At 31.7% G+C, this 25,262-nt stretch overlaps 4 protein-coding genes across 4 annotated transcripts; all 4 read left to right on the top strand.

Moving 5' to 3' along the window:
• Positions 1 to 1,207: 1,207 nt before the first annotated feature.
• Positions 1,208 to 2,129, top strand: LOC143204604 (uncharacterized). The gene is made up of 3 exons (XM_076417282.1): positions 1,208 to 1,346; positions 1,402 to 1,798; positions 1,850 to 2,129. The coding sequence occupies exons 1-3, from the start codon at positions 1,335 to 1,337 to the stop codon at positions 2,026 to 2,028; spliced, it is 588 nt and encodes a 195-aa protein (XP_076273397.1). The 5' UTR covers positions 1,208 to 1,334; the 3' UTR covers positions 2,029 to 2,129.
• Positions 2,130 to 10,110: 7,981 nt separating this feature from the next.
• LOC143204602 (uncharacterized) lies at positions 10,111 to 11,248 on the top strand. Its single transcript, XM_076417280.1, has 3 exons — positions 10,111 to 10,217; positions 10,303 to 10,699; positions 10,757 to 11,248. Exons 1-3 carry the CDS (start codon positions 10,206 to 10,208, stop codon positions 10,951 to 10,953), a joined length of 606 nt encoding a protein of 201 aa, XP_076273395.1. The 5' UTR covers positions 10,111 to 10,205; the 3' UTR covers positions 10,954 to 11,248.
• A 4,087-nt stretch (positions 11,249 to 15,335) lies between these two features.
• Positions 15,336 to 16,322, top strand: LOC143204603 (uncharacterized). The gene is made up of 3 exons (XM_076417281.1): positions 15,336 to 15,442; positions 15,528 to 15,924; positions 15,982 to 16,322. The coding sequence occupies exons 1-3, from the start codon at positions 15,431 to 15,433 to the stop codon at positions 16,176 to 16,178; spliced, it is 606 nt and encodes a 201-aa protein (XP_076273396.1). The 5' UTR covers positions 15,336 to 15,430; the 3' UTR covers positions 16,179 to 16,322.
• Positions 16,323 to 23,609: 7,287 nt separating this feature from the next.
• LOC143204422 (uncharacterized) lies at positions 23,610 to 24,497 on the top strand. Its single transcript, XM_076416952.1, has 3 exons — positions 23,610 to 23,650; positions 23,735 to 24,101; positions 24,156 to 24,497. The coding sequence occupies exons 1-3, from the start codon at positions 23,639 to 23,641 to the stop codon at positions 24,350 to 24,352; spliced, it is 576 nt and encodes a 191-aa protein (XP_076273067.1). The 5' UTR covers positions 23,610 to 23,638; the 3' UTR covers positions 24,353 to 24,497.
• Positions 24,498 to 25,262: the final 765 nt, after the last annotated feature.

Below are 25,262 nucleotides of genomic sequence, written 5' to 3'. Positions count from 1 at the left end.
TTAAAAACAAAACATTTTGAAGCTATTGCTTCAAGTTGATTGTAGCCGCAGCTTTAACACCAGTACAGAAACTGAACAACGTTTTTGCAAAATTGACTAAAACATTAGTATACCTATATCTATTAATATTCTGAATTAAAAAAAATTAAACATGACCACAAACTTTGCCGTTTTTGATTTGCTGTGAACTAATACTCTTTAAGACAGTACTGTAAATTGTTTTATAATCCCATATCTCTATAATTTTGGTTATTAGTAATCATTGTTAATGAAATATTTCTTTATATTTAATTTAATAAAAAAAGTAAAGCAATATATTCACAACAACAATATTTAAAAGTAATTAATATGGTTTTTGTTTTAATAATATAGTTAAAGATATTTTCTAAAGTATATTTATTATCGAAAGATAGTGCATCGAAAGTGCATTCTACTACTCTCGTATAATTTTTGTGGGAGTTATATTGACAAGCCTTATAGATAAAATCTGCATTTCTACTTATTTTATCTAAAAAAACTAAACATTTTTGCCATCTAGTGGCCAACTATAATACATTATTATACCTTAACGTGTGTTTTGAACCATGACCCTCGACATTAAACTTACTTACTTGCGAGTGGTCATCTCAAAAGATATCCAGTCTTATCCAGTATTTTGTACTCTTCTCTAATGAGCAGACACATTTATAAACAATTACAAATCAAGCCGGCAAAGAAACATGCTTATAATATTTGAATATTTGAATTTCTTGAACATTTTATTCCTGGTTTAGTATGGGGTTTAAAAGTATTTTCATTTTAAAATATTTTATAACGAAAACTAAAATGTTTTTAACAAATATATTCCTATTTAATATACCAAAAAACTAAAGTAATATACTTACTAACAATATATTTGAAATAAATTATTTTATTGCTATTTCAATATCATAGATAAAAATATTTTTAAAAACAATTTTTGTAACGAAAGCTAAAATATTCTAAACATTAAAGTAACATATTTACAAAAATATAGTTGAAATAAAATTTCTAATATAATATTACAGATAAAAATACTTTCTAAGGTGTATGTTCTAACGAAAAAAATGTTAAAATAATAACATTCTAACCAATAACATCATTAAACCATGATGATAAGAGTTTGTTGTTTCAGTATCAAGAGCACAATAAAAATAACAAAATAAACTTGTATCTCCCTTACCTATGGTATTTTAGGCGTCTCATTCTCCATTCAGACCATCGAAGGTCAATTATTGAACTATATATACGGGGATTTCTTGATGTTAGGGGCACAGTCAACTTGAACGACTATAACAGATAACACCTTTATAAAAATGAACCGATTGGTAAGATTTTTTTTTATTAAGTTGTATCAATTTTAAAGGAATGTTTTCATTAAAGATTGCTGCTTTTGCTCTTCTCTCTGTTGTATCCGCTGTACCCAGCGGTTACTGGGGTGGTCACGGCCTTGGCTTGGGTCATGGATTTGGTCTTGCTGGTCCTTTGGCTCATGGAGCGGCCCTTGTCGGACCTGCTGCCGGTCATGCTTCTGTCGTAGGACCTGCAGCTGGACCAGTTGCAGTAGTTGGACCCGCTGCCGGACCAACTTCTGTTGTTGGTCCTAGTGCTGGACACACTGCAGTTGTTGGACCAACTGCCGGAGCTGCCGCTGTAGTAGGCCCAGTTGCTGGACCTGCTGCCGTTGTTGGACCCTCCGCTGGACCCACTGCTGTTGTAGGACCTACTGCTGGTCACGCCACCGTAGTTGGACCAGCTGCTGGTGCTGCTGCTGTTGTTGGTACGTCTTGAAAACGAAACAAGGTTTCCTTTACTACAAATTAATTTTCAGGACCTATCGCTGGAGCACCTTTGCTTGCCGGAGCAGGTTTAGGTTTGGGATTGGCTGGACACGGCGTTTCCATAGCCGGACCAATCGCCGTACCAGCCACCATCGCCGGACCAGCTGGTGCTATTCACGCCACTGGTGTTTGGGGTCCAACCCTTGCTCACGGCCATGGTCATTGGTAAATCATAACTGCGTATCCCGATCGACGTCTAAATTCTACGTGGTAAATATTCTTGCTATGCTGAAAGTAGAAGAACGTTCCTATATGTCAGGATCTCGATCTGACGTATCATTCTTCTTCTGGCAATGCATCTCAAGAAACTTTTACCGGATTCTTAAGTGCCTCTATATTATAACCGCCATTCAATTATGTATATTTTGTACTATATAATTTATTCAGTTGTGCATGTGCGTTCAATAAAGAACTATACTTAAAATATATGAAATTTGGTTTTTATTTATGTTTCTGTTTTTAAAAATCATTATTTAGGACTGAGTTAATTTTCGTCTAAAGATAATTTATATTATTATGCTATAAAATTAAAAAGAATATTTTATACCACTAAATGGTGTAAGGGTGTTATGTTTAGAGTGTTTCTCTATTGTTACATGTATAAATTCCGTAAATGTTTTCGATTTCTGATCAATCTTCTTGCTTCGGTCAGAGTTTTTCCTGTTTTTTTGAAGCATTTCTTTGATACATTCACAACAGGTTTGATTGGGTCGTCTTCTAAAGGTTTTCCTCTCTGTCCCAGCTGGGATGCAAATAGAAGAAGGTAAAGAGAAAGAAATACATATGGGAATATTCTCTTTACCTGTCTCGTGTCTTCCATGTAGTTTAAGTATTCACACTAACTCATCTGTTTTCTTTACGTACTCTTTTTACTACACTGATTCAATATTAAGGTATTGTTTCTTAACTTTTTTTCCTGTTCATCTTGTATATATGTTTTACCCCTGACTCTTCTAAGGACATTTCTAGGTACGCCCTTCTACTGTTTGTATTTTTGTCTCTTCTTGTTTATAGCGAAGTGTAAATTCATATTTTATCCACTTCAGGAATTAATTTTCTTTCTTCCATTTCTATACCTTGTTATTTAATTGCATTTATTTGTTCCGTCTCTGCATCTCCAATTTGGATGTGTATTACTGCATTACTCTCATCACCACCACTTGCTTGTTTTGTTTCATTTGATTTTTTGGTTTCAATTAATTCCGTATTCTCTTAGTGTCAAGTTCCATTTTTTAAAAATTTTGTCTAGATACTCTTATCTATCAGTTGTTATTATATTATTGTCATATTTTCAAATATTGTCTTAAAATATTACTGGTTACTTCTATACTTATCTATCAATGGTAGCATTTGAATTCAACGTTGGAAAAACTGAAAATATATTAACATATTTTATCCAACAGACTCTTCAGTATTAAATTACAGTATGAAAATTCAAATTGAGAAATTAAAGAGAACCAAACCCTGATAATTTGTACCATGTAATGTGTAATATAAAGTGAGTGAAAATAGTGTAAATTGAGGAGACACTGTCAAAACTCATAGGGTTGGAGGAATGATTATGAATAGAAACTAAGGTTGATTTAAGATACCAGTTTAAAAACGTTAGTATATTAGTAATTGTATGTATTTTGATCAGTGATTTGTTGGTGAAAAAGTATTAATGTATATAATTGCAAAAAAATAACATAATTATCAAATTCGATAATTTTTAATATAATACAATTATAATATAATAAATATAATATAATTGTAATATAATAAATATAATATAATTATAATGTAATAAATATAATATAATCATAATATAATAAATATAATATAATTATAACATAATAAATGTTATATAATTATATTTAGTATTAATGAGTTATTCAGTACGTATAATGTTATGTTGCTCCGTCATATCCGAATTTTTGGTTCTGCTTTTAACGATTAAAAGTGATACTTTTACATCAAAATCAAAGAAAGATCTGGAGAACAAAAAAATCGAAGGCTATGAGTGATGGGCATAGATAGCTTAGCAATTGATGAATCCAATTGCTTAAACTTAATTAAAACGCTTAATGCAGATGTCTATCAACGTTAATTGAATATTACGAAAAAACACAGTCGTCCTCTTGCATGACAACGCCAGGTCACAAGTTGTGGAAGAAACACTGATGCAGTTCGAGTGGTAAGTTCTGTTTTACCCAACCTACTCAACAGACATAAGGTCTTCAATTATCACTCTTTCAGATCGATTTGGTGTGGCTCACTCTGTCCAAACTGTGTTGGAAATGGTGAATAAATGTGAAAAGGGATTGATGATTGTATCGATGCCAATCCACATATGAATGACAAATATTTTGCTTGATTTGTCCGATTGAAAAATGTCGTGAAAGGACAATTCAGCACCATCGAACTTTTACGGAGGACGAACCTGATACAATGTTTATATATTAATAAGGTGTTTAGCCACAATGTGCTTTTAAAGCAACTGAAATTTTTGGCAGAATGGATTCCAAGGGAACAGGTCAATTGAAAAGTCCCCGGCCTACCATAGTAAAACACATTTTTTTGCCAAAATTAGTTTTTTTATTCAACATAATTCCCTTCAAGGGTGATACACTGATTATAGCGACCCTCCAAATTTTCGATACCATTTTTTTAGTACGATTTGCCCTTTGTTTCAAAATAGGCCTCAGTTTCGGCGATTACCACTTCATTCGTATACATTCATATTCATACCATAGTATTATATTATATTTACAAAAAATATATCATTGAAATAAACTGTTTTAACACCCTTGTTTTTTTTTTCATATATATTTTAAAGTCTTATTTTACCACCAATTGGTTTATCTCGACTGGACCTAAAGTTTAACGTGGGTTCCGAACCACGGTCCTCAGCATTAAGCCTACCGATCGGTGAGTGACCAACTTTAGAAATTATTCCAGAAGATATCCGGTCTTACCCAGCCTGGTTACTGACGTGACAGGGATCATTTTCGTTGTCGGATTTTACACTCTTGGTTGGAGCAATCACAAATTTTAAACAATCACAAACTTAAATTAACGACCATGCCGCAGCAGGATTCGAACCCGCGACTATCGCAACAGTAGGACGACCGTCCTATCGCCTTTACCACTGCGCCACTAAGCTGGCAATACCCTTGTTCTAATATTATGTTATAGTATTCTTAAAACTATTTTTTTTTACTAGCAATATACTATGAACAGTATGAACTTCATTACTGAAAATGATGAGATACTAATTCATCGTAATTATCATCGTAATTCATCGCATGAGTGATGTCCAAATCATTCGGTACCTTCTCCATGCTTGTTTATCTCCCATGACAGTTCGGATCGTAGGTTTCTTTGGGTATTTTCCTCACATAAATCTGGTCGTTTGTAGGAAACCATGTAAATGATGATTAATTGATCATTCAACATATTCTTCCATTCATCAAGGTTTTATGATCGCAAAAGTTTTTTTATGATCGTTATAAAGGTTTCCGTAATCGCCATACATGAACTTCTTCTCAATGAACATTAGCTTTACGAACTCTCGCCGTACTTTTATTGAAACAATATTACTCAAGTGAGCGTTGAATTCTGCTGTCACTTTGGCGCGGTAGTTGTCTCGCCGTAATTATTTTTATATTAACCAATTAACCTTATGTTTCGTCAACTATTGCTCTTGGCTAATGATATTTTACCATAACCAAGGATACTGCCGATCGTGAAAAGTTAACCAATTTCGCTACCAACAATAAACGAGTACCATCGCTTTGTTCTTTTTCGGAATCTGAAAAATCTCACATTTCACCAATAGCTTGTTTTAACCATCGCACAAAAAAGCGTATGATAGATTGAAATATAACCTACAAGACGTGTCATGTAAAATGAGCGCATGTATGTACGCTTGTCATGTATATATGTTACGTGTGCTATTATTTATTCGGAAACAGGGTTGCCAACATGCAACTAATTATATGGTGTTCAAAATATTTTTAGTCTAGTTCTTGTAACTATATTACATATTTTCTTATAAGATATTTTATAGTTCTACTAGTGTCATTAAAATCAATATGGCTCACTTCAACACACAACTATTGTAACAGAAGTATCTAAGCGGCGAAATCATTGATCATTTGACCATTTGTGACACAGTGAAAGCTCAACGGACACTGATGTTGATTGTAATGCCATATGAGTTTCAACTACTATTTCAACACCGACCTGTTGTTATTTTAGGGTCTTCAGCATTTTTTTCTATAAATATTATATTATATATCTATAAATAGCACAAGATTTTTGTTGAAATACTCTTTTATAAAAATAAATTATTCCGTAGGTTACAGCAGATATAATATAATAATCTAGTCAATTATCTAATTAATAAAATTCAGTAAAAACATAAATAAAAACATTAAACTGTAGAAAAAAACAATTAACGCCGTCCATATATTATAATGATTTTGATTTATTTAAGGTTTTATGAAAACGTGGTTAAAATAGTAACATTTTTGTATATTAAAAATGATTAATTACAGTTGGTAGAATTTGAATTTTATGTATTCAGGGTCGTTGGTAAATGATTAATTATTGCGATAAATATTTGCATCATAATTATCAGTAACTTGTCGTCAAATTTTAGTTTCTATTTAGAATGATTCGTGGACGAAGGATTATATGATTGCAAAAATTTTTTTAACCTTAATCTTTAATTTTTAACAACAATAATCTACAAGCTTCAGTGCTATATTCGTCTGTAATTTCGATAATAAAAATAAATAGGCTAAAGTGAACAAAAATGGAATTTTTTGTGACTGTTGTGAGAAAGAATATATGTAATCGCTACCTTTTTTAATGAGAATAACTGCAGAGTAACATCTATATTGTCCTAGCTTGCTAGTTTATCTTACGTTTTCCGAGCTCCATTACTAAGTTAAGAAATGTTTTGAAAACATTCGATATTCCTAACGGACAACCTATATGTGACTATCGGAAACTTTTATTTCATTTAACCTACTCTATTAGTTTGAAAGATCGTATTAGGACCAATTTCACCGTATTAACTGGCCAATTGTTAGTACTAATTGTAATAGATTTGGGAAAAAGTTTTATTATGTGAAAGTGACTAAAAGAATCTTTCAGGATATGTGATAATGCTGTACGATGTTGTAAACTCCTGAGACAAGGTGATGCGTGTGGAAACAACTAAAGGTATGCACATAATGAATAGAATATAACTGTAGAAAATGGTATTAAAGTGCGTGAAAGATTTGTATACATAGATAGGAATGTAATTGTTCAGAATTAAACATGAGTATTAGGTTAGAATGTATGGGGATAGAATAAATACTAACTGTTTGATAGATATGGTAAATGCATTAGCCAAAATTTAGTGATTAATTTTATCAAGAATGGTGTACACAGGCAGAAGAAATTAAAAATAAAGTGATATTAAGATGCTTTGACAAGTGAACACGCCATCGAAGGAAACAAAAACTAAACGTAAAAGGTATGCTCTTTAATGAAAGTAAAATACATTACTTTGATATATAATTGTTAATTAGGTGGATTAGGCCTCCAGCAGTATACCACTACATAAAAAAAAAGCGCCAGAAATCTACCTCATGGGTGGTATGAAAAAGAGTTCAATGTAAATATAATAAAACAACTTTAATTTAGAAACTGTTATACCTGTGTTCTTAATTGTAATTTTAGGTCGTTCGATAATATATGCATTAGATATATTGTAATATTAAAATTAAAGTAAAATTAAAACTAAATATGTTTGATAACATATTTGTTCAGTTATTTTATTTAGATTAGAACTTTGTTGTATGTCAAAGCCAAACTGAAGTAAAACTCAGAGTTCATGTGGCAACATTACGACGTTTTGACGTCACAAATTTTGATGATGTATATACAAAATAACTTTAAATAGACTATATTCTATAATGTGTTAGAAAGGTAACAGTTGAATATAAATAGGAAAATGTATCAAAAAATGTATCACACACATTTACTCACAAAAAAATCAAAATTGTGTGATCGACTTGTCTTGGTTGTTTCGATTTCGAATATTTCAATATTAAAGATATCGAATTATTGATTATTAAAATTTTCTAAATAAATATAAAGTTCTCAATGACTGTATATGTCCATGACATTCTTAAAAATATATGATGTAAAAATACATATTTATCGACAAAAAACCAAACATTGAACGTAAAACTGCTTCAAATCATTTATATGACTGAAAACCAAAAGAAGCTCGATACTTGTGTTCAATAAGAGTTATCGGTGAAAAATGCAATGAATCAAGTTTCGCTCTATGAATCGTCTGAAGTGAAATGAAGTTGAATTTTTGAAAGGAAATATTATGGGTGATGAAAAGTGGATTACCCATAACAGGAATATTTAAAAAATCGAATGTCGATATTGGTAGGATTGAAAATGAATTGTTCATCATGAAAATCGCAAGAATGAATCGAAATAATCAGAAACACGTCGTTTGCCATAATGACAACGCTAGATCACACACATTTTTCTTGGAGAACACTAACTTAGTGCTCTTTGATGCATCTATCATATATTCCGGACCACGCCTTGTCCAGTTAGCTCTTTTGATGGTGATAAAATTGGCTTCAAAATGGCCGAAAGTCATCGATCACAACGAGACATATAACACTGATTGGTATTTGAAATTTATATGAATAAATTCGCTTTAAAAGTATTATGAAAATAAACAAACGAAATCACTTTTCGCACCCAATGTTTTAATTAACAATCTAATATTAGTTTTCCGTTGATAACACAGCGCAAATATAACGTTATTGATACAGAAGGATGATGAAATTATGACGAAAAGCATAAGGAAATATTTATGCAACAATAAGTAATAAATATAATAAGAGAATATTAAAAATAGATGGTGTCGGTAAAGAGTTATAATTTTGCACGGATGTGATCAGAATGGTTACAAAATAACTACAAGACTGCAGTAGCTGAATCAGGTCGATATGGTAGTTTGAGTTGAGAACTTGTATTAATACAAAAAAATTAGCATTCAAATATTATTTATTAAGGGTATAGGTGGAATCACACATTTTAGGTCTTATTATATTTAGCACAGGGCTATATATCTCTTATAGATATCAGGATATAAATTATAACTGCTTTGCAGATGATATGGCAAACATATTAGAGAGAATGCACTGATTAAAATGTAAGTGTCGAGGAAGATCGGTATAATTTTGCAAGAAAAATGTACACAGGTAGTAAGAGAAGAAAATGAGGAAAAATATACTCAAATCAGAATGATTTGAAGAACTAAACTTATATATGAGGAAATAAGTATTCTAATGCAAGTAAAATATGTTAATGGGTATACAATTGCTAATTAGGTGAATTGCGTAAAAAATGCGTTTAATGCTCTATTTCATAGGTGGTGCGGAAAAGTGTTCAATGTAAATATAATAGAACAACCCTATACTACAAATTATTGTAACTGTTTAATTAACTGCAGTTTAAGTCTTTCGATAATAGATGCATTTGATATATTATAATGTTAAGATAAATACATCTTGCCGAATTTTTTTTATATTAGTATTTTCTTATATGTCGAAGTGAAAATAAACTGAAACTTAAGGTTTATGCGGCAAAATTCCGGCGATGATGACGTGAGTTCATCCATATTTTGAAAGGAATGTAGCTAAAATTATAGGACACGCAGTGTCAGCACAGATTTGTAAAAATAGAAACACACATGTCTAGTAAATATTTATTATGGAGCTTATTAAGTCACCGAAATACTGGGCATATAGAATTTAGAAATGAGGATAACATACCACATCTATGCAAAATACATCAGAAATACAGAAATATTATAAAGAAATTTCAGCTCTAATTAGTCATTCCTTTAAAATGTTTCACTCCTAGTCGTAGTTTCAAGATACATTTTCTTAAACACAAAAATAAAATATATATTATTCAAATTTTTAAGCGGTAAAAATATCAGAATTAGTAACTTAAAAATGTTCAAAGAATTTTGATAGTTGATTTTAATTTCGAAGAAAACTTGTTGTTGTTAATTATATACTAGATAAATAGTAGCCAAACCCTTTTATTGGGAGTATACCATCTAAAGGCATCGTTACGTTGCAAGAAAAAATTAAAGCAAGAAAAAGCATTAAATAATTTTATCTATGCATAGTTTACGATATTTTAGGCGACTCATTCTTCATGTAAACCACTGAAGGTCGACGATCTAACTATATATACGGAGATTTCTTGATGTTAGAGGCACAGTCAACTTGAACGACTATAACAGACAACATCTACGTAAACATGAACCGTTTGGTAAGATTTAATAAGAAACGGATGTTGTTAACTTAATTGTTTTTAGTAATGAGTTTATTAACAGAATCTTTTGTACGTGTATTAGATTGCTGCTTTTGCTCTTATCTCAGTTGTCTCCGCTGTACCTAGTGGATACTGGGGCGGTCACGGCCTTGGTTTGGGACATGGATTGGCTCTTGCTGGTCCTCTGGCTCATGGAGCTGCCCTTGTCGGGCCTGCTGCTGGCCACGCCTCTGTAGTAGGACCTGCTGCGGGGCCAGTCTCAGTTGTTGGACCTGTTGCCGGACCTACTTCTGTTGTTGGTCCTAGTGCTGGACATACTGCAGTTATTGGACCATCCGCTGGATCTGCCGCCATTGTTGGTCCATCTGCTGCACCTGTTGCCGTCGTAGGCCCTACTGCCGGCCATACTGCTATTGTTGGCCCTTCTGCTGGACATGCTACGGTAGTTGGTCCTTCTGCTGGTGCCGCTGCTGTTCTCGGTAAGTTCTTAAAATCACACAGTAATACGATGTTTCTAATACACATTATATTTTTAGGACCTATTGCTGGAGCACCTTTACTTGCTGGAGCAGGTTTAGGTTTGGGTCTCGCTGGTCACGGATTAGCCCATGGAGTTTCTGTAGCTGGACCAGTGGCCGTACCAGCCACCATCACCGGGCCATCTGGAACTATTCACGCCACTGGTGTCTGGGGCCCAACTCTAGCTCACGGTCACGGTCATGGTCTTTGGTAAATCCATATACCTTTTGACCAACATCTAAAGTTATAACTAACATAGTAAATATTCCTGTAATAGTTAATGAAGAAGAAGTGCTCTATCACAAGATCAAATACACTAGCACACAACTACACAAAATTAAAGTAGTTCTTCTTCTTTAAGTATATTGCAGGAAATTTTCACTAGAAATTAAATTTTATTATTAATAAGCGTAAAAAGTCTAAACATCATGAATTTTGTATATTTTGTAATATATAATTTATTTAGCTATGCAATTACGTTCAATAAAGAACTATCTATAAAAGCAAAATATATTGTTTTTTATGTTCTTAAACCCCTTGTCAATCTTAAAACATCCTTATTAATTTTAATAGCTTAATAATATTTAAAAACTCTTGCCAGTTCCATCGATTTTTATAACAAAATCACATATTTTCTGTAAATTTAAACATCACTCAATTCACACACATCACTCACCTTCCCTTGGGTTAAAGAGGAAAAGTAAAATTTCTTTCAATTGACATCTTATTTCCTTTTTCTAGATTCTATTGCTACGTTTAATTTCTATCTCCAGATATTTAAATTAATTTACGTGCCCTATGATCATTTTTTCAATTTGTGTTATATGTTTAATCTTTCTGCACCTCTACTTACCAAAAATTATTTAGTTAATTTTGTTCAGTGGCTTTAGTGCTGCATCAGTTCATTATTCATCATCAGTAATTCATATTAAAACAAATTATGTTTAGATTTTAGCCAAAATTATGCGGAAATAAAATAATATTTGATGGTAATAGTTCGGTAATAATATATTAATATTTAATATCTAAATTATCTTTATTAATATATTAATATCTAACAGTCTTAATTTTTAAATATTATTACCTTAATTCCAGTAAAATAATATCGTGTTCGTACTATTAAGTGTTAAGTGTAAATATAAAATTGAGGGAGGTAATAGTAAATATAATAAATATAAATACTAAATGTTAAATAATATTAAAACTGTGGTAATACATTTTGATAACTGGGATTTCGATACTCTTAATCGTATTTATTTAAATTTTATTAACTATTTTCAGGTATAACACATTACTCCAGCTCGGAATATAGCTAATAAAGCAACAATTTTCACTCAATTATTCATCAGTATCCTTCTTGATTATTTGGTAATTGATTATTTGATTTGTCTTTGCTTAATTAGTAATGTCCCTAATTTTGGTAGTAATCGCTTCTTAATTTGAGTCAAACCTCTAATTCTAGGGCACAAATTTGGTACACGCAAATAGCCACTCATCAATGAGGTTCAGATCTGGGCTATAAGGTGGGTGTTAAAGTTATTCGAAAGTCAATTTGTTCAATTTGAGTGTAGTTTTTAGCGACATATGACGTAGTGTATTGTTTTAACAATAACAATAGTTATTTTGCTAGAATTACTGCAAAGTTTTAATTAAAAGCTAGATTTCCATGAACTGTTTAGTATTAGTTAATTCTTAATGCTTAACGGGTTTAAGTTTTTACTTTGCGGAAAGCTTGAAAAATGATTGTTCTCTCGAATCTCGAATGATTTGTTGATTATCTTGATTGCATAACATATTTCCAAATGTCAGTATGTACAGACCAAGAGCAAACGCTAGTGTTACACTACTACTAAGGGATGTTTTGCACAGCAGCATTCTTTGTATACTTTATGTTTCTAAACAATAAAGGTTTTCGTTAGCTTTTAGTTTTTTAACGAATTTTCAATAAATGTTTTAAAAAAATTATGTTACTTCATTAAATGATAGCTTATATAGTGGTAGGAAGCAGTCACATTCCACGTAACAAACGTTTAGAAAATAACGAGTTAGTCATGTAGAATCAGCACAAATTTCAGTTTTGTGTCGATTAACGAAAATAGACCAATTTTGGTTACCTCATGAGAAAACTGACGTAGCAAGTCAGTTTATAGAAATTCAGTATACATTTGAATATTATGGTGAGTACAGACTTGAACGAAACGAACTTTCGGGTTCTGCGTGAGACCATGCGCAAGGATTCGGCATTTCGCATTTCATTTCGATTCCGTTCGTAGTGATCTAAGTCAATTCGTGGTATGTTCGGTTTCTCTCGGGATGTTTCGGTCTCCAAAAATCATTTGACGATTTTTATCGTTTGATTCGGAAGCTGTGCATTCTGTTATTGGCAAACTTAATATTTTTATGTTGTTAATAATTATATTATATGATATTATTTTGAACATCTTTTCCCGCACCAGTTGTGAAATACTTTTTCCATATTATTTGATAAATTTTATACTATGGACGATATTAATAAATGTAATTCCTTTCAATGAAAAATAAGTAAAACAACTCATATTTTTATGACACGTTTTTTTAATTACCATTTGCAAAATAAGAATCAAAGTTAAATACTATTTCAAATTTTATGACAAGGTTCCTGAAAGTAGAATAAAAATATTTTAATTTTTCGTGTTTATTATTAAGCTTTTATATAATTATATATATTATTATTTATCATTAAAAACAAGGAAAGACAGGGTTATTTCTCGAACCAAAACCTATGTCATTCATAATCCTATCAATTTTTACCACGTTCGTTTTTATCACGTCAAAGTCATGCGCACTACGACTTTGAATCAATTTTGAAACCTGTTCGGCACGAATGTTTGCCGAATTCAGTTCTGCTCATGCGCATTAGATAATTGGTAATTTCGCATAATAATTCAGTAATTTTAAATATTATTTTTACTTTAGGATAAAAATAAATATAAAGTATCTATCCGACGTAACTGAAAAGTTGAAGCATAATATTTTTAAGTGTAACATAATTTTTTAAGTTTATTACTTAAAGCGATTTTTACTATTAGTAATATTTATTACTAGATACATTTACTAATAAAATATGTTAAAATCCAGCGAGGAACTAAATTAGTTAAATTGATTTTGACATTATGTTTTAACCACAGCAAATATTAAAAAAAAGTACCACATTTTTGTTTTCAAGTCACAAGCTAGCGAGTATTCATTCGCTTCGCTGTAAGGAACATATAAATAAGAAAAGAAAAGAACTGTCAATCCCAGTAGGAAATAGGAATATAGGAAAATGTACTGGCTAATTGGAAGAAAATCACAATTATCTGTACATAATAAATTGCTATTATATAAGCAAATACTGAAATCTATATGGACATACGGAGTTCAATTATGGCGATGTTCTGCAAAGAGTAACATAAACAAAATACAAATTTTTCAGAACAATGTACTGAGAGGTTTTGTGGGTGTACCCAAATGCTATAGGACAGGTAATCAGTCATCGAGACCTTCAGATACCCACAGTCAGTCAAGAAATCAACAGAATTGCAAGGGGGCATGAGAATAGACTCCATTCTCAAACGAATATTGAAATATTACAACTATTAGATACCACCAGAACAGGACACAGACTCAAAAGAATCAAACCATCTGATCTTGTGTAGTGTTCTCTAGTGAGGTGTATATATTAAAAAATTCAGCAGTGACATGTATAAACATTATTTCACCAGAGACTGAGATAGAGCCGATGGGTCCTCCTAGTTATATACCTAGATTTAAGTTATAATAAAGACAAATTGTAGGTTAGACGGAAACGACTAGTAACAATATATTAATTAGGTAATAAAAAAAGTTACAAGCTAGCGAGTATTCATAAAATCAAGGAATAAAAATATTAGAGATAAGATATTAGAAAATATGGGAATGAGAATATATAAAATGAAACTGAAAAAATATATATAATATTAGCATGGCTACCATATTTTAGGTGACTTATTCGTTATGCACACCATCAAAGTTAAAATAAACTGAAGGTTAAAATTGATGTGGCAACATTGCGACGTTGTGACAATATACATTTTGATAATGTCAGTTCATTGTTATTTTGGAAAGATGATAGCTGGATTCATGCAGGGTCAATACAAATTTACATTTTGTAAAAATAGAAACACATTTGAGTACTAAACAGCTAAACAACAATATTATTGCGCAAATTACCAAAATACTGGGCATGCAGAATGTAAGAATGAGGAACTATCATAAAGAAATTTGAGCTCTAATTAGTCATTTCTTCAAAATGTTCCTTTCGTAGTTGCTGTTTATAGATACATATATCTAAACACAAAAAAACATATTTTTAAAATTTTTAAGTAGTAAAAAATATCAGAAGTAGTAAGATGAAAATGTTCAAATAATTTTGATTAATTATATATTAGATAAATATTAGCCAAACCCTTTTATTGGGAGTATCCCATCTAAATGCATCGTTATGCTACAAGAAAAAATTAAAGAAAGAAAAAACATTAAATAATTTTATCTCTGCATAGTACGATATTTTAGGCGACTCATTCTTCATGTAAACCACTGAAGGTCGACGATCTAACTATATATACGGAGATTTCTTGATGTTAGAGGCACAGTCAACTTGAACGACTATAACAGACAACATCTACGTAAACATGAACCGTTTGGTAAGATTTAATAAGAAACGGATGCTGTTAACTTAATTGCTTTTAGCAATGAGTTTATTAACAGAAAGTTTTGTTTGTGTCTTAGGTTGCTGCTTTTGCTCTTATCTCAATTGTCTCCGCTGTACCTAGTGGATACTGGGGCGGTCACGGCCTTGGTTTGGGACATGGATTGGCTCTTGCTGGTCCTCTGGCTCATGGAGCTGCCCTTGTCGGGCCTGCTGCTGGCCACGCCTCCGTAGTAGGACCTGCTGCGGGACCAGTCTCAGTTGTTGGACCTATTGCCGGACCTACTTCTGTTGTTGGTCCTAGTGCTGGCCATACTGCAGTTGTTGGACCATCCGCTGGATCTGCCGCCATTGTCGGTCCATCTACTGGACCTGTTGCTGTAGTAGGCCCTACTGCCGATCATACTGCTGTTGTTGGTCCTTCTGCTGGACATTCTACGGTAGTTGGTCCTTCTGCTGGTGCCGCTGCTGTTCTCGGTAAGTCCTCAAAATCACACAGTAATACGTTATTTCTAATACACATTATATGTTTAGGACCTATTGCTGGAGCACCTTTACTTGCTGGAGTAGGTTTAGGTTTGGGTCTCAACGGTCACGGATTATCCCATGGAGTTTCTGTAGCTGGACCAGTGGCCGTACCAGCCACCATCGCCGGACCATCTGGAGCTATTCACGCCACTGGTGTTTGGGGCCCAACTCTTGCTCACGGTTACGGTCATGGTCATTGGTAAATTCCGACCAACATCTAAAGTTAGATCTGGTAAATATTCTTGTAATTGTTAAAGTAGAACAACTTATCTGTAACACAAGATCAAAGAAATTGATACACAACTTCACAAAATTAAGGTAGTTCTTCTTCTTCAAGTATATTGCAGGAAATTTTTACTAGAAACATATTTTGATTATTAATAAGTGTCTAAAGTATAACCGTCATAAATTTTGTATATTTTGTAATATATAATTTATTCAGGTGTGCAATTGCGTTCAATAAAGAACTATGTATTAAATACAAAAAATATTGTTTATTCTATTCTCAACCCCCTTGTCAATCCTAAAACAGCCATACGTATTTTAACAGTTTAATAGGATTTAGAATCTCTTTGAAGCCTGTCAACTCCATCGATTTCTATAATAAAATCATCTTTTTGCTGTTAGTTTAAATATCACTCTTTACTCACTTCACGCACACCACTCACATTTCTTTAAGTTAAAAAGGAAAAGTAACATTTTTTTCAAAGGATGGCTTACTTGATTCTTCTGGATTGTGTTGGTACGTTTAATTTCTATCTCCAGATATTTAAATTAATTAATCGCCTTAGCGAAAATTCACCCCCCCCTTTTTTTTTAAAGAAAACAGGAGGCACCTGGTGGCGTAAAATTTGGCATGGTTAAAGCTTATATTGAGGAATATATATTACGCCTAATATATTTCTGTAATATACGCAACAAATAAATATTTTTTTTCTGTTTTACTGTAGTTTTCGTCGGCTGCTGACATGGTGTACAATATAATAGTTATTTTACTAAAATTACTGTAATTTTTTAATTAGCAGCTAATTATCCATGAACTGTTTGCTATGAACTGTAAATAATTCTCATTCCTTAACGGGACCAATGTGCATAAACACGAAGAAGAACACCATCATTTCACTACTAAAGGACGTATAGCACAGCGGCGTTCTGCGTATGCTTAATTTTTTAAACTATTAATATTTTCGGTACCTATTTGATTTTTCAACGAATATTCTGATTCCTGTAAATTAATTAAGTAAAAAAAATCCTCAGTAACTCAATAGATTGTGTTAACATAGGTGTATAATAACATTTGAATGAACAAATAAATATTTAAAAAATATGTTGCATCATATAAAGTATAGCTTATACGAGGATACATTGCTTAACAAATATTTTCGGATTTGGCATATTCGCACTATCCTGCATAGAAAACCATAGAAAAGAATAAACGATATTGTCTTCCTTTTCTAATGGCAGCTCATTCTTTTCGAGTAGATCGTTACAGTCGATCATGTCTATAGTTACAGTAATTAAAATTTTGTGTTTTATAAGGATAGTGCAGAACGTAATGTATTTTTAAAAGTTATAAAATCCATACAGCATCAATTCTATTTATATTGGGAATGTTAGCTGTAAAATTTATAACACATCATTTTCAATGACATAGAATAGGTATCAACATATGCGAATATTTAATGATAACAAGAACACTTAAGAAAATGGTTTTTGTCGCGTTGCAACCAATCAAGTCATTCATGAGATTTATCCATCAAGAATAGTAGCAAATTTGTAGTAACTGGCAATAATTAGATATTTGTTTTAAACATAATATATTTTGGTAATGATTTAAATATTATCTTATAGGTAAGATGTAGGTAGAATTTGTTGATAATTAAACTGGAACAATATGAAATTCAGAGAATCAGAGAAGAATAAATTACACAGCATTTTTCTAAGGTGTAAGAACAGTGTACAGTGATTTTATCAAATAATTATATGTGCTAACAAAAATAGACCTGAAACGAATAAAGAAAATATAAAACTATCAATGACACCCTAATGATCTAATGACTAGGAAAATACAATGCATTCTCATATAAGGGTATAGATAAAAAATTATTGTTTTGTAGATATAATGACGTATTGTATGAACGATTTTGATCTTTTTTATGGTAATGTTTATTTGTATCGTTCTTGGAGTTCTTGTTAATTGTTCAAATTTGTAAATTAATTTAAATATGGTGTTTTCATGAAAATAGAAAATCATATAGAAATTATTTTTATTATTTCATTTTATTCAATAGTTTTTGAAGTAAAATGTGTTATTTAAAAAAAATTCAATTTTTATTTCCCTCCTTATATATAGTTCGTTTGTGTATGTTTAGTTATAAAAAATAATTTATATATAAAAATCATTTAGATATAAAAGAGGAGTAAGTAATTGAAGCTTCATGTGCCGAACTTCATATTTTAAACATAATATATTTTGTTAATGATTTAAATATTATTTTATAGGTGAGATGTAGGTAGAATTTGTTGATAATGAAACTCGAACAATGTCAGAGAGAATAAATTACACAGCATTTTTCTAAGGTGTAAGAACAGTGTACAGTGATTTTGTCAAATAATTATATTTGCTAACAAAAATAGACCTAAAACGAATAAAGAAAATATAAAACTATCAATGACACTCTAATGATCTAATGACTAGGAAAATATAATGCATTCTTATATAAGAGTATAGATAAAAAATTATTGTTTTGTAGATATAATGACGTATTGTATGGACGATTTTGATCTTTTTTATGGTAATGTTTATTTGTATCGTTCTTGGAGTCCTTGTTAATAGTTCAAATGTGTAAATTATTTTAAATATGGCGTTTTTATAAAATTAAAAAACCATGTAGAAATTATTTTTATTATTTCATTTTATTCAATAGTTTTTGAAGTAAAATATGTTATTTCAAAAAAAATTCAATTTTTATTTCCCTCCTTATATCTAGTTCGTTAGTGTATGTTTATTTATAAAAAATAATTTATATATAAAAATAATTTAGATATAAAAGAGGAGTAAATAATTGAAGCTTCATGTGCCGAACTTAAATTATTCTGTTTTAAAAATAATTGGAGCTCAGTAGGGGCATACGCCAAATCCGGAGATATTTGTTGAGTAATGTATCCTGCTTATATGGAGGTAAGAAGCAGATACATTCCACGTAATAAGCACTGAAAAAATAACGTGTTAGTCATGTAGTATTAGCACAAACTTCAGTTTTGTGTAAAAAATGAAAATAGATCCGTTTTGGTTTCCTGATAAGAAAGATAACATAGTCAATCAAGTTCTTATATAACGAAATTATGAAAAAATGCACGCAATCTAACAAAATTAAGACAATCGTTCTTATTGACATTTCAGGAAGTTGTTACTACATTGTCTCAGTTTTAATTACCTATGTTTTAACAACTGTTATTTTTCTGTATAATTTGTACTATATAATTCGTTTAGTTGCATTTATGTTTAATAAAGAACTACATGTGAAATAAACAGATTATTGGTTGTTGTTTTGATCGATATGATATACTTTTATTAATTATGGTGCCATTATTATTAAATTTTACTATTTATTTAAAAAATTTCGAAATACTGTCAAGTCTAAACTTAATACTTGGTTAATTTTGTATTCGTTAATAGATTTTCAACTTTTTTTAAATTAAATTTATCGGTATTTGATAACACTACATTAAATATCATATAAAAACGAAGAACACATTTTTTTTATTAATTCTTCGAACGTTAATAATCTGCCCGTGGGCAATAAGTATTATTATATCATTTCCGTTATATAGACATATATCAGACATGTAGAAAATCACTTCAGTAAGTAATCTGCTCTACCGACTTTTAATCTAAATCTTATTCTAGATACTATTCTTATTTTAAAGTCTATCTTAACTTATTCTAATGACTATTCTAACTTATTCTAGAAATTATAAAATTTCACTCTATGTGTCTATTAAGCAGTTCGCATGGTAGTTTGCGTTTGAGCCTACGCACTTCACTGTCATCGCGCACATTTAACTGTTTGGCGAGTGTATTAAGATGCACTAATAGTCTTTCACAGTACTTCGCACAAATACTTCGAATCACACTCGTTATGTTCCGTGTGGATATCGCGTTGAATCTGTTTGTTGGACACGCAATATGGGGCATCGACGATGACTCGCAACACTTTATTCTGGAACCTCTGGAAGATATCTATGTTAGATTTGCTAGTAGTACCTCACAATTCAATACAATAGGTCTAGATGGGCCTAAGTATTGACTTATACAGCAAAACCTTGTTGATAATATGGATTACCAAAACGTGTAAAAGCTTAATAACAGATTTTGATGGAGATTGCATTGATATGGTATAAACTTACCCTTCAAATTTAAGTTAGATAATATTTTACTTTTTTTTAACTATTTTAATATCTAAGCTGAATTATATTTATTTGGCTTATTACATTATGTTGTTTATCTGATTAATGTGATATAATAACCAACAGCATTTTTAATTATCTTTTTAAAATAAAATTAATAGAGTAAAATAAAATATCTGAATGTAATTTGCCATTATTGATTGTTTTAAATTAATGAACTTTTAATATATTGGATGTGTGGTTTTAACACTTTACCGTCTGTTTAATTTTAAATATAATATTAAATGACATAATAAGAAATAAGAAAGGGAATATTAATTGTTAAGGAATATTAAAAGTATGTCTATTTATGATTGTATTAACAACTTGGCTATATAACAGGTCAATTGAAAGGTCCCAGGTCTATCATAGTAAAACACATTTTTTTTTTTGGAAAAAGTAGTTTTTTTTTGTTCAACATAATTCCCTTCAAGTGTCATACACTGATTATGGCGACCCTCCACCTTTCCGATACTATTTTTGTAGCTCGAATTTTCCTTTGCTTCAAAAGAGGCCTCAGTTTCGACGATCACCTCTTCATTTGATGACATTTCTTCCCAGCAAGCATTCTTTTGAGATCTGAGAACAGAAAATAGTCGCTGGGGCCAGATCTGGAGAATACGGTGGATGATGAAGCAATTCGAAGCCCAATTCATAGATTTTTAACACCGTGCATGGTCTTGGTGAAGCAGCACTTTCCTTTTCTTCAAATGCGACCGTTTTTCGGCGATTTCGTCCTTCAAACGGTCAAATAACGCTACGTAATAATCGCTGTTGATGGTCCTTCCCTTTTTAAGGTAGTCAATGAAAATTATTCCATGCGCAACCCAAAATACAGACGCCATAATATTGCCAGCCGACTGTTGCATTTTCCCATACTTTGGAGCGGGTTCATCGTGTGCGGTTCACTCGGATGACTGTAGATTGGACTTCGGTGTGAAATGATGGAGCCATGTTTTATTCATTCTCACATATCGATGCAAAAACTCTATTTATTACGCTTGATCATCTTCAAACACTGCTCCGAATTATCAACTCGTCGTTGTTTTTGGTCAAAATTGAGCTCGCGCTGCAGTTTGCACAGAGGTTTTTCAGACCCAAATATTTGTGAATGGTATGACATACACGTTCAGTTGACATCTTTAGAGTGTCTTTTATTTCATTCACTTTGAATTTACGGTCATTCAAAATCATTTTGTGAAATTTGTAAATGTTTTCGTCGGTAACAACCTCTTTAGGGCGTCCGCTGTCTTCCCCGTCTTCGGTGCTCATTTCATCACGTCTAAACTTAGCATACCAATGCTTGATGGTGGATTTTTCTGTGGCAGTGTCCAGAACATCGGCATCAAGCCAAGTTTTTGCTTCAACTCTATTTTTTCCCTTTAAAAGGCAATATGTCATCAACACGCGAAATTCCTTTTTATCCATTTTTTCACAATAACAAAAGTTGCTTCACTCAAAATGTTATAATTCACAAACTAATGATCCGATAGCTCTCACATTTATACAGGCATCTTTCGAAGGTTAGAGCTAACTAGAAAACATATTTTTTTATAACATCTTTATTAGATACGCTTAGTACAATCTTAATTTACAATTAATTTATTACTACTTTTCCTATGTACTTGGATTAATTAACAAGCAAGACGAGTGCGAGAAAATACATCAGTATGTATTCCTCAGTTATAAAATTATAATTATTTATTAATTATTAACTTATAGCTATAGTCTACACTAATAGTACACACTAAATGTTCACAAAAGTTCGTATGGTTTTGTTCGTTTCAATCTCCTGACATCCTGCGCGCTGTCCAGCAGTTGTTTTGCTTCCACGTTAGTATCATTTAGTAATCTTCTTTGGTGTTTCAAGGCGAAATCGTGCACAACTTCGCAAAAGAAAACATATGGATTATTATTAATCCTTATAGCGCCATCTATGTGTCAGGCCGGGGACTTTTCAATTGACCTATTAAGTCAATAAACTGCGGGTATGTACATAACTTTATCTGGATATTAACTTTATATATCATATATTATCAGGATTTCTGTTGCTTTCTAAATAGGCCCTAATTTTGGTAAATACTGCTCCATTAGAGCCAAAACCTCCCTCTCTGGAGTAGTATTTTGCGGTCTGTGAACAGCTGGTCGCTACTAGGGTTTAGATTTGTACTATATAGCGGGTGGAATTCATTCAATCAATTTGACCACCATTTTCATCGGCATCTGATATGATTCATTGTTTTACAAAGAACAAAGGCCATTTCATTAAATTCATTGTAGCTTTTAAAACTTTATATTTTTTTAAACGTAAAAAATGTTTTGTTAGCTTTACATGTATTATTTTTTGTTTACTTTGTTGGAAGTTTAACAACATTCACAATTTTGATTGTATTTGTGACGGTTATTATAATAACGCTAATTTTGATGTTTAATAACGTTACTATACAGAAATAGATAATTTAAAATGGTACTACGCGTATGGCAACATATATATGGTTTAGAAAAGCTGTATATATATAAAGCTGAAATATACTGTATTTTATGACTTACACCTAACAAGTTCTGAGAAAATAACGAGTTAGTCATGTAGCATCAGCATACAATTCAGTTTTGTATCCAAAAGAGGAAATGGCCTAATTTTGGTTACGTCATAAGAAACTGTTGAGGCAATCAGTTTATAAAAATACACATTTGATTGTCGGAAAATTTCATTGAGTCATTTTGTGTATTACACAATCTTTACTTTAATATAAAAAGATAATACTAAATAACCACCCAAAATAAATAAAAGTTGAAGTGGTTATCACTAAGTGGCCATTAAAAGAAGTTAAAGCCAATAAAGTATTAATCTGCTAGAGTGTTCTCAGCATAACATTACAAAAAATACGTACTACAATACATAAAAGACCACATTTTGGTTTCCAAAAGTTACAAGACAAGAAAATATTATAAGTATTGACAAAACTATTATATATTAGGTAATTATTAATCAAATCCCTTTATTGGGAGTGTCCCATCTAAGCATACCATTACACTACCGGAGAAAATCAACTAAAAAATATAAATATAATCTCTACATTGCTTACAATATTTTAGGCGACTCATTCTTTATGCAAACCATTGAAGGTCAATGAGTGAACTATATATAGGGGGATTTTTTGATGCTGTGGCACAGTTAACTTCAACGACTATAACAGACAACATTTATATAAACATGAACCGTTTGGTAAGACATAGCAGACATAAGATGTTACCATTCCATTTATTATCGACCTTAAGTAAATAGTATTATTTGTTCTTTCGGTTGTAGATAATCGCTGTTGCTCTTGTCTCTGTTGTTTCCGCTGTACCTAGTGGTTACTGGGGCGGTCACGGTCTTGGTTTGGGACATGGATTGGCTCTTGCTGGCCCTCTGTCTCATGGAGCTGCCCTTGTTGGACCTGCTGCTGGTCATGCATCTGTCGTAGGACCTGCTGCGGGACCAACTTCAGTTGTTGGACCAGTTGCTGGACCCACTTCTGTTGTTGGCCCTAGTGCTGGACATGCTGCGGTTGTTGGACCATCCGCTGGATCTGCCACTATTGTAGGACCTACTGCTGGACATGCTACTGTCGTTGGTCCTTCTGCAGGACATACTACTGTCGTTGGCCCTTCTGCTGGTGCCGCTGCTGTTCTCGGTAAGTTTTAATCACACAGAAATGCGACGTTTTCATTTCACATTATATGTTCAGGACCTATCGGTGGAGCACCTTTACTTGCTGGAGCAGGTTTAGGTTTGGGTCTCGCTGGTCATGGATTAGCCCATGGAATTTCTGTAGCTGGACCTGTAGCCGTACCAGCCACCATCGCCGGACCATCTGGAGCTATTCATGCCGCTGGTGTTTGGGGTCCAACTCTTGCTCAGGGTCATGGCCATGGTCATTGGTAAAAATGCACTTGAATAGTCTCGAGAAGCATTTGAAATAATATTTGGTAAATATTCTTGTAATGGTTAAAGTAGAAGAACTCATATAAATAGGGAGGCAACCAACCAATATTAAAATAGTTCTTCTTCTTGAGGTACATTACAGGAAATTTTTACTATATCGTCGTAGTTATAATTGCCTGTAAGAACTCTTAATTTTCTGTATATTTTGTACTATATAATTTGTTTAGTTGTGCATTTGTGTTGAATAAAGAGCTATATACAAAATACGTAGATTATTCATTGTTGTTTTGATTGACATGATATATTTTTGTCAATACTGTGGTTTAACTAGCAAACATCAGCACAAACGGTTGACACTTGGATTTTTTCTTGATCTAAGTTAACCAATGTTTTGTTGATAAATATTGGTAAAAGAGTACCTTAAAGTTTAACAAAATATTTTTAAAATATGTATAATAGTTACGTTATTCATAAGAAAAATCTTTAGAAATAACTATTCTAAATGTACTGAATTAGAAATAAGCGATGAATTAGAAATGATGAAATTAATTAAACAATGTCTATTTTAATAAAATAATTTTAACTTTTATTTACATGTCGTGGTCGTTATTCAAGGCAAGGTGTTTGACGTAAATTACAAAATTTTAATAAATCTTTTCAACGAAACCACTACTAACACGTTAACACATACACACGACATAACAATAAGATAATGTTGGTGACACAGGTTTGGTAACAATATATAATAGTCCTCCAAATTTAATTGAGCTAATAGCAGTAAATACTATTTGGCTTATTATATTACATGTTTTTTTAGTTAATGCAATATAATAATAACTGGTAGAATTTTTAATTCTTTTTATAAAATAAAAAAATAAAAACTTGAATAAAAAGGAATTGCTTGAGTAGA

This window comes from Rhynchophorus ferrugineus, unplaced genomic scaffold (genome assembly GCF_030347505.1).
Source record: "Rhynchophorus ferrugineus isolate W39M unplaced genomic scaffold, kcgeb_rfMv2 rfM11, whole genome shotgun sequence".
Taxonomy (NCBI): Eukaryota; Metazoa; Arthropoda; class Insecta; order Coleoptera; family Curculionidae; genus Rhynchophorus; species Rhynchophorus ferrugineus.
The sequence above is the reverse complement of the archived record's forward strand: the minus strand, read 5'-3'. Positions and strand labels throughout refer to the sequence as shown.

Excerpts from the sequence above, each read along its gene's own strand:
- LOC143204604 (XM_076417282.1), top strand. Across the intron at positions 1,799-1,849 it reads TGGTGCTGCTGCTGTTGTTG|GACCTATCGCTGGAGCACCT; the intron begins GTACGTCTTGAA and ends ATTAATTTTCAG.
- LOC143204602 (XM_076417280.1), top strand. Across the intron at positions 10,700-10,756 it reads TGGTGCCGCTGCTGTTCTCG|GACCTATTGCTGGAGCACCT; the intron begins GTAAGTTCTTAA and ends TTATATTTTTAG.
- LOC143204603 (XM_076417281.1), top strand. Across the intron at positions 15,925-15,981 it reads TGGTGCCGCTGCTGTTCTCG|GACCTATTGCTGGAGCACCT; the intron begins GTAAGTCCTCAA and ends TTATATGTTTAG.
- LOC143204422 (XM_076416952.1), top strand. Across the intron at positions 24,102-24,155 it reads TGGTGCCGCTGCTGTTCTCG|GACCTATCGGTGGAGCACCT; the intron begins GTAAGTTTTAAT and ends TTATATGTTCAG.